The sequence below is a fragment of the Tupaia chinensis genome, unplaced genomic scaffold (assembly GCF_000334495.1).
Source record: "Tupaia chinensis unplaced genomic scaffold, TupChi_1.0 Scaffold000243_1, whole genome shotgun sequence".
Classification (NCBI taxonomy): domain Eukaryota; kingdom Metazoa; phylum Chordata; class Mammalia; order Scandentia; family Tupaiidae; genus Tupaia; species Tupaia belangeri.
In genome coordinates this window covers 509331-519532 of record NW_006159721.1, presented here as the reverse complement: position 1 = coordinate 519532, position 10202 = coordinate 509331, and the positions used below count along the sequence as shown (strand labels likewise).

The following is a 10202-nucleotide window of genomic DNA, read 5'->3' as shown; positions in this document are numbered from 1 at the left end:
ACTATAAAATTTAGTTCATAAATAATTCTTTGGGAGTACTTCTGAGTCCTGTTCAATGCTTTATTCATGTAAATATAATTATTTCTGTCAAGCAGAAGTTAGAATAATAACACTGCTGAGGCCTTCTAAAGACTAGGTACTTAGTGAACATATTTGGTAAATTGCTGAATTTTTAAAAAGTTTTATACCATAAAGCACATATGCTTGCTGGAGAGAGACCGAGGAAACATAAGAAATCATCCCCACAGGGAAGGGAGGATGTCCACACCACAATCCGTTCTCTACCATTTTACTCCTGGGATTTTGGGCATGCATGCACCCTTTCCCGGCATGATTTTCAAATTGCTGGATCTGGGACTTGAATTGCAGTTTGGGCATGTGGGAGTCCAGCACCTTAATCGCTATGCCATTTTCTGGCCTCTGAATTATTTTTTAAATGATATAAAGCAAAATCTTAGCCTCCCTTTTTTTGTAGGGGGGGGGTTGGCAGGTTTAAATTTTTCTTGAAAAGGTGATCTACATTTATCTTTTGGTTTCCTTTCCCAGATATAGGCTATATATACATATGAGAGGAAATAGTAAAGTGATTCATGATAATATGACAAGATAGGTGTGTCAGCTATTGATAATGAAATAAAGATGAATATAATACAGATGTAATTTCCTTCTTGCTTTCAAAAAATTTATTTTATTTATTATTGTTGTTATCATTTTATAATTTGCTATAGGCACTCCTGAGAGAGAGAGAGAGAGAGAGAGAGCGAGAGCGAGCGCCACCAAATTCGGGACTCAAACTGCAGTCAGTCCAGTGTCTTAACTACTACCACATCACCTGCTGGCCTCTCCTTTTTGCTTTTTATCCCTCCAATTTTTTCTTTTTTTAAAGAATTTTAAAATTATATTTATTCATTCAGTCATTTTAACTTGACTAGAGAAAGAGAAAGAAAGTGGGAAGGAAGCCACCAGGTCCAGGACTCGAACCATGATTGGCCATGTGGGAGTGTCCAGTGCCTTAACCACCATGCTACCTACTAGCTCCCCAATTTTTTCTTTTGATTTCATTTTGAACTCTTTTTTGGTAGGTAGGCTTGTTGCTTCTTAAAAGTTCGGCTAAAGGTAATATTTTGTGATACTTTAAGTAATTTAACACAGTGTAAGGTTTAACTTCTGGTTAAACACATTGAAACATCTCAGTGTCTTGGAAGTGTTTAATGAGTAATATCAGTATTTTCTTTAAATAACATTTTGATCCTTAGCAAGATAGATTGTGTTACTTATATTTTATACTCAGTGAAATAAAATTCATTTCCATAAATTTTTACTTTGAGTATGCATATTCTCATAAGATTCACAGTATAGATAACTTTCTAGTTTGTTAGACCTTTGCATTCAATTAAATACATGGCAGACTGATTAAGGAAATCCTTAAAATTTTTGTTTTGATAGCGAAAGCAAGTTGAATACATTGGTGCAGAAGCTTCATGACTTCTTGGCACACTCATCAGAGGAATCTGAAGAAACAAGTTCACCTCCACGACTTGTGATGAACCAAAGCATAGGTAAATTGAAAAAGAATGTGCTTTATCTTCTATTCTTTTCTCTATTTGGGGGCAGGGGTGGAGCAGAGTAACCGTGGAAGATGACAGATTATTAGACTTGTGGTTTTCAGTTTGTGGAAGATGACAGATTATTAGGCTTTATAAAAACCTTTATTATGCATCTTTTCTAGTATTTGATAGATAATAATTTTGGTAAGTAAAAATTATAAGATTGTGTGATTATGTGAACTTAGAGAAGGAAGCATTTGTTATGGTTTTATGCATAATGGAAATGTAATGAGAGGGTAATGAATATTGACTGAAAAATAGTACAACTATGTATCTCTTGATGGGGATACATTGGTGATTTTGTCTCTGTAAATATCATACAGTATACTTACAGAAACATAGGTCATATAGTCTACTATACTTGTAGGCTATATAGTATGATCTTTTTTTTTTTTTTTTGAGATATTTTCGCTATAGGGTGCGTGCGCTCGCCAGACAGACAGAGAGAGACATAGAGACAGAAAGTGAGAAATCACTTTGGTCACGCCGCAATCCCTTCTCCTCCATTCTCCTCTTGGGATCTTGGGCACACACGCACATGCGCCCGGCATGAGTTTTAAGCCCCCGGGTCCGGGACGCGAACCGTGGTTGACTACGTGGGAGTCCAGCGACATAGCCATTACGCTAACTGCTGGTTTCCTATATAGTATAATCTTATGGGGCCATTGTTGTATATGTATCCTGTTGACTGAAAAATTGTTATGTGGCACATGACTATTAATAAATGTGGGAATAATGTAGAAGTATTTTATCTTAGCTGTTATTCATATCTTGTGAATGAAATTTTTATGTCGCTGGATAGCATATCTGAGTAGATTTGATGTGTATACACTTTATATAAAACCACTTAACACCTGCTCTCTAATTCCATCTCACCTTTTTAAAAACATCTTGGGAATCATCAGATGACTTAGTGGTTAAGGAGCTAGACTCCTACATGATGGACCGTGGTTTCAGTCCTAGACGTGGTGGCTTGAAACTCACACCAGGCACGTATGGATGCATGCCCACAATCCTGAGAGGAAAATGGAGAAGGATTTATGGTGTGGCACTCCCCCCGTGGGAGGTAATTTCTTGCTTTCTGTCTGTGGCAAGCTCATGTGCCCTATAGCAAAAATCTCCCTCTCTCAAAAAAAAAGGAAAAAAAAGAAAAAATCCTTTAAAAACACCTTGGTGGCAGCCAGTTGTATGGTTGTTAATGCTGCTGGATACCACAAGCCTGACTGCATGGCTGGGGTCTTGGACTGGCAACTTGAGAAACATGCTGGATGCATGTGTGTGCCCAAAGTCCTAAAAGGATGAAGAGATGGAGGAGAAGCGATTGCAGTGTGAGCATCTCCCATTAGGGAGGGTGTTTCCTCACTTTCCCCTACCCCTCTGTCTGTCCTTTTGTCTGCCTCTGGCCAGCATACACACCCTCTGCACAAATTGAGAAATTCTGTATAATGTGACAGTTAACATTTTTTTGGTTTTCAAGATTAGCTATATAGAGGGAACTAAACACACACACACACGCACATGCACATACATACCTAAAAGTATGAGAGCAGTAGCTCATGATGAAAATTTCAATCTTGTGTAATTAGAGTTCTAAAAGAGTATAAGAAAAAAAGGATTGGTGAGAAGCTGAATTTTAAGAGATAATTGGTGAGTACTTTTTTTTTTTAATTTGCAAGAGGGCATGTGGTCTCACCAGAGAGCAAGAGAGAGCGAGAGATAGAGAGAGAACCGCCATGAATTATGGTTATGCGTCAATCCCTCCTTTTCTCTCTCTCTCCCCTCAGGATATTGGACGTGCGTGTACACAGTGTTCAGCATGTTTCTCAGGCCACTTTGTCTAGGACTTGAACTACCATTAGCCATATGGAATCCAGCTACTTTAATCACCATGCCTCTGTCTGCATCCCCTCCCCGCTTTTCTTTCATTTTGCTATAGGGTATGTGCGCTTGCTAGAGAGACAGAGAAGGAGTGAGAAAGAAATCACCTCTCAGGGGGGATGGCCACACTGCAATTCCTTCTTTTTCATGTCTCCTCTCAGGATTTTGGGCATGCATGCACACATGCCTGGTGTGTTTTTCAAGCTACCAGACACCTTTCCCCCCTTCTTTAAACTTGCTAGAGGGTATGTCTACTTGCTAGAGACAGAGGGAAAGTGAGAAAACAACCCCCCTGAGGGATGGTCATGGCACAATCCCTTCTACATTTCTTCTTTTATTATTTTGGAAATGAACACACACCCTCCCAGTGTGTCTGTCCAGCTGCCTGATCTGAAACTTGAACCATGCTGTTGGCCATAAGGGATCCAGCCACATTAATCACCACACCACTGACTGACCTGAAATCCTATCTTTTTAAAATAAATTTTATTTATGATTATTATTTTAAATTTTCTGTAGAGCATGTGTGTTCACCAGAGAGAGAGAGGGAAGCAAGCTGCCAGGTCTGGGACTCGAACTGCAGTTGGCCCTATGGGAGTCTAGTGCCTCAACCACCACGGCACCTGCTGGCCCTGAAATCTTTTTTTTTGAGAGATTTTTGCTATAGGGCACGTGGTCTCACTGGAGAGATAGAGACAGAAAGCAAGAAATCACCCCTGGGGATGAGGGAGGATGGGGGCACTGCGATCCCTTCTCTTCCATTTTTTTTTTTGAGATTTTAGGCACGCACAAGCGCCAGCTGTGAGTTTCAAGTCACTGGGTCTGGGACTTGAACTGTCGTCGGCCACATAGGAGTCCAGTGACCACAAACTTAGTAGCCTAGAACAATTCAAGTCTATTTTCTATTTTGTAGATCAGAAGCTGGTAGGCTTTGCTGGGCTCTGCTCTAGGATATCTCAAAGCCAAAGTCAAGGTATCAAAAGGGCCATGTTCCTTTCTGTGTGCTCTGTGGAATAATTTGTAGACAAACTCATTAGAATGTTGGCAAAATTTAGTTCCTTGTGGTAATAGGTCTGAGGTATCTTTTTCACTGACATTTAGCCTGGGTGTTCTCTCTCAGGTCTTTTCAGCTGTCCATATTTTTTTTCTCACATGGCTCCACATATCTTCAAAGCCAGTAACAAGCACATTGTTTCTTTTTTATGCTTTGAATCTTATTTATCCTTCTTCTTCTACTGTCTTCTGCTACTATCAGGAGAAATTGTTCTCCTTTTAAGGAACTCATAGGATTCGATTAGGTCTCCCCTCTTCTCACATCCTGATAATTTCTAATTTTTAGATTAACTCTGTCATATTACATAATGTTGTCATGGAAGTAATTTCACATTTACTCTTTCTGGCATTTGGGGACCTGAAATTTTATGGACAATTCTTAGAAGTTCTTTCTGTCACAGCATCCATTTATGATTCTTGACTGAAAGACTTACTACTGTATGGGTTTAAAATGGTGATGTTCTTATCTCTGTGCTATGTTTATTAGTTGATATAATATTGTAAGGGATGGTTTATGTTCTATCTTCTATTTCTTTCTTGATATTACTGTATACTTAAAGTCTTTATTTTTCCATGACTATTCTCTTACTATCATTTTATTTTGATGATCAAATTATACCAGTTTTGGCTAGTTGAAACTCCATCTAGATGACTCTTGCCAACATTTTAAAATAAATTTTTATTATTCTTTGAACACTTCCTTATTTTTTGCTCCCACAGGATGTTCAAGGCTTACTTTTATTAATTAATTAATTAATTAATTTTTTTAAGTCTTACTTTTTATTATCTCTTCCCCAGCCTTGGAATCAGGTATTTCTCCCAGGAATTCTGATTCCTTTTAGCAAGGTCTGGTATTTAGAAATCAATATCAGGGTGTATGATGTGCTCATTGCCACCAGGATGTCTTTGCCTCCAGGCCTTTTCACCAAAAACACCCCAGCAAAATGTTGCATTTTCATAAGTTGATATTGATACTTCTTTTTTTTTAAAGATTTTTTTCTTTCTTCATGTTTAAGCGTATTGACATGCATGAGGTTGGGGAGGGGAAGGAGCACTCTTCATAGGGTCTGGCTACACTTTGATTCTCTTCTTCCAGTCTTTAACTCATTGGATCTTTGGCACTCATGCATGTGCCTGGTGTGTTTCAGGCTGATCAGACTGGGATTTTAATTGTGATCACCATATAGGATCAGGCTTCTTTTTTTCTTTTTTTAGATTTTAGTCATAAGGTACATGTGTTTTCCAGAGAGAGACAGGAAAAGAGAGAAAGGGAAAATGAGAACTCCCAACACCCCAGGGGATTAGCCACACCACAGTTTCTTCTCCATTCTCCCCTTAGAATTTCAGTCACGTATGCACACATGCCTGGTATGTTTTCGAAGCCTCTGGATCACGGACTCAAACCGCAGAGCTGGCTATGTAGGATCCAGTGCCTTACCCACCACACCACTAACTGGCCCAAGGGATCAGGCATCATTTTTGTTGTTGTTAGGGGAGGGATTTTAGTGTGTGCGCTTGTCAGAGAGAAGAGACAGAAAGTGAGAAATCATCCCCTGGGGGGTTGCCTATGCTGCAATCCCTTTTCCTCCATTCTCCTTTCAGGATTTTGGGCATGGCACTGGGTCTGGGACTCAAAATGCAGTCAGCCATGTGCGATCAGGCATCTTTTGAACAGTGTGTCACTGCTGTGCCACTGAAACAGTTCTCTGTTTTTAATAGTCTGAGGGCCCATGTGCTTTCCAGAGAGAGAAAAAGTACCCACCATTGGGACATCATTATATTATAACCCCTTTTCTTCTATTTCTCCATCTCATCAGGACTTTGGGCACACACATGCATTCTCTCGTATTAGACACAGCACTAAAGCAGTGTGCTACAAGGTAGGCCTGTGGCCCCTTCTTTTTATTATTTCTTCTATGAGAGGGAGAGAGACAAGAGAGCTAGGCATTTGTAACATTCTAAGTCAACCTGGATCATGGGCATGGTTGCATAAATCTGATGTGTGCACAGAGGTCCCAGGACATTAACCCTGGACTTTTCCATGCAGATCCTGTTGCATTACCACTGTGCTAACATCTGGCCTAATATTGATACTTGTAATTCTAATTCAGTACTACAGACTTCGTTCTGTTATTTCCCTTTTTATATTTTACTTTTTAAATGAAAATTTGCCAATAGCCGTGTGCACTTGCTGGAAAGAGGAAGTCAGAATGCATCCCCCATGGGGAATGGTTACACTACAATCCTTTCTCCATTTCTTGTTTCAGAATTTTGGGCACCCATGCATGCACATGTACCTGGTGTGTTTTTCAAGCTGTCAGGTCTGAGACTTGAACCATACCATCGGCCATGTGGGATCCAGCTGCTTTAACCACCACACTACTGGCTGGACCTTTACTTACTTTATTGTTATTAAAAATATTTTATTTAACTTTATTTATTAATTTATCTTAGTTTGACCAGAGAGGGACAGAGAGAGAGAGAGAGAGAGAGAGAGAGAGAGAAAATGAGAAAGAGAGGTGCCATGTCTCAGACTCAAACCATGGTTGGCCATGTGGGAGTCTGGCGTCCCAACCACCATGCCACCTGCCAGCCCCTATTTTTTAAAAGTTTATTTTGGGAAAGTAGGTGATGTGGTGGTTAAAGGTACTACACTCCTACATGGCCAACCATCGTTTGAGTCCTGTACCTAGAGGCTGACTTTCTCAGTTTCCCTTTCTTTCTCTCTGTCTTTCTCTAGTAAGTACATGTACCCTATAGCGAAATTTAAAAAATGATAATAAATAAAATTAAATAAATAATTTTTGAATGGTTTATTTATTTCTTCCATGAGAGAGGAAGATGGGTTTTGAAGGAGACAAGGTCTTTTTGCTACTATCTCAGCCTCAGCCTCCAAGACCACTGGCATGTGCACTTATTTCTGCCATGCACAGGGAGATCTTGGGACATGAATCCAGGGCCTTCCCATATGATTTCAGCATCTTAAAGTGTTACATTTCCATGATGGCTGGTCCCTTTTCATATATATTAAAAATTTTCCATTGAGTATGTGCTCTCACTGAAAAGAAAAAAAGAGCGAAAGTGAGAAATAACTCTCCGGGAGGCTTGGCCATACCACAATCCCTGCTGTGATTTCTAAGCTGCCAGTTCTGGGACTTGAACCATGATATGACATGTGGGAGTTCAGCGCCTTAACCACCATACCACCTGCTGTACCCCTCCCTTTTTCATATTTTTAACTTTCCCTAACAGAAGGAAACCCAATTCCCATTATCTTCTCTTTATGTATTGTTTGCTTAGTCTTCATTGTACTCATGTAGCTTCAGAATTGTTAAACATATCACCACAGTAAAGAAACTAGCTAGTGGCCAGCCTGTGCCCTGGTAGTTAAGGCAGCTGTATCTGACATGACTGATCATGTGTTTTAGTCACAGAACAGTGACTTGAAAAACATGCCAGGTGTGCTCCAAATCCCAAAAGGAGGGAGTAATGGGGGGAAAAGGGATTGCAGAGTGACCATGCCCATGGCTTTTGTTTTCTCACTCTTCTCCCCTTAGCACTCACTCTTCCCCACCTCCCATCTCCTACAAGTGAGCATGCCCTCTGGCAAAATAAAAGAAACCACCTAGAGTTCAATATTTGTTTATAGTTTTTTGTCCTTAGAATGAAATTATGTGGTCCAAATCCTGTGTTCAGTAGTTAGGTGAAGAATTCTGCTTTGGATAGTGGCAGAGTTGCACAAATTCAACAGATATCACCAACAAATACTAATTACAAACTTTGGGCAACATAATGAAGGAACCAGACATTGACACAAAGCAGACACATTGCAGGGGAATCAAACCATGGACAAATAAAATGCCAGTGACTGAATTCTCCATTGTTAGGCCTTTGGGCTTGGGGAAGGCTCCAGATAGCTTCAACTGTGGCATATAAGGCTTGGATAAAAATCTGAAATCTTATTGGGTAATGTAGAAAGGAAAATATTTATGGGGCCTATAGTATTTATAAAGGGAGCCAAGGGTTCCAGCTTAGAATAGAGCCACAGAATTGGAGCCCTATTTTTGGGAAAACCCCCATAAAACCTCTACACATGGTTCTGGCTCAGCTGCCTAAGTGCAGGTCAGATTCTGGGAAGCCAAGTTAAGGCTGAAAGAACAGAACAAAATTTTTAACTATTTCTGACTGTATGGTACAGGACGTTTGGAGCTTGATTTCAAGTAAGTTAACTGTTACTGTAATGTAAATATCTACTTTTGGGGATCATAACAATTTAATGTCTTCATTCTGTCATTCACATTGTGAGGTATACATTATAAAGTACTATAATACATAGAAGAAGAAAGGATATGTGAGCCATGATCAAAGGGAAAGGAGAATGGGCCAGCTAGTGGTGTGGTGGTTAAGGTGGCAGGATCCCACATTTCTAATTGTATGGTTTAATTCCTGAACCTGGTGACTTGAAAAACATGCAGAGTGCATGTCTGCCCAAAATCTTGGGAAGAAAATGGAGGAGAAGGGATGCGATGTGACCATCCCTCCCACGAGGTGCTGTCTCACTTTCCCTCTCTCTCTTTTATTGACTCTCTCTGGTAAGTGGGGTGTGCTGTGTAGGAAATTAAAAAAAAGAAAAAGAATAAAGAAAAAAGAAAGGAGATTGATCCATAGAGAACAAACTCACATGTTCGAATTAGCAGATCTGAGTATTAAAGAGCTGTTGTTGCATTGCTTAAGTATAAAAAGGCAAGTATGTTTAGGATGAATTGACAGATTGAAATTTTAGCACAAGAGTATAAAGTATACAAAAACAAATCTGAAATTCTAGAACTGAAACATTCAATTTTTGAGTAACAAATCATTGTATTATAATATTTAAACAGGATATTAGAGGTAGCAGTAGATGTGTCAGTCAATTTGGTAGTACAGTAGAAATTATTTAAGCTGAAAACAGAATATTAAAAATTGTACAGAGTAGTTTACTCATTAAATCCTTCACTTAAATAATTATGAGGGGCCAGCAGGTGGTGTGGTGGTTGAGGTGCTGGACTCCTCCTCCATGGCTGACTGTGGTTCAAGTCCCAGACCTGGTGGCTTGTTTTCTCACTCCCCTCCCCCCTCTGCCTCTCTCTGGTGAGCACACATGCTCATAGCAAATTTAAAAAATATTAATAATAAAGAAAATTAAATCTTTCTTTTAAAAAGATTTTTGCTGCAGGGCATGTACACTCACCAGAGACACAGAGACAGAGAGACAGAAAGCAAGAAATCAATCTCCAGGAGAATGGCCACACCGCAATCCTTTCTCTATTCTCCTCCTGGAATTTTGGGCACACACATACACGTTCTCATTGTGAATGTCAAGCTGCTGGGTCTGGAACTTGAACTACATGTGGGAGTCCAGCATCTTAACCACCACACCACATGCTGTTCCCAATAATAATAATTTTTTTTTAAAAAAGAAATAATTATGAGAGAACCAACCCTGTGGCCTGGTAGTTAAGGTAGTTGGATCCCACATGACTGACCACAGGGTTCAAATCTCAGACCAAATGGCTTGAAAAACATGCTAGGCACACATGCGTGTATGTCCACCATCCTGACAGGATGGAGAGATGGAAGAGAAGGGATTGTGACATGACCAAACCCCACTGGGAGTTGCTTTCT

At 39.8% G+C, this 10202-nt stretch overlaps 1 protein-coding gene across 1 annotated transcript in view; it reads left to right on the top strand.

Moving 5' to 3' along the window:
* The first annotated feature begins 639 nt into the window (after positions 1–639).
* Positions 640–10202, top strand: part of ATRX (ATRX chromatin remodeler) — a 247807-nt gene continuing 238244 nt past the window's right edge. The window contains exons 1-2 of the mRNA XM_006148780.2: positions 640–656; positions 1447–1559. Coding sequence (XP_006148842.1) covers positions 640–656; positions 1447–1559 — 130 coding nt within the window. The remainder of the gene's footprint in view (positions 657–1446; positions 1560–10202) is intronic.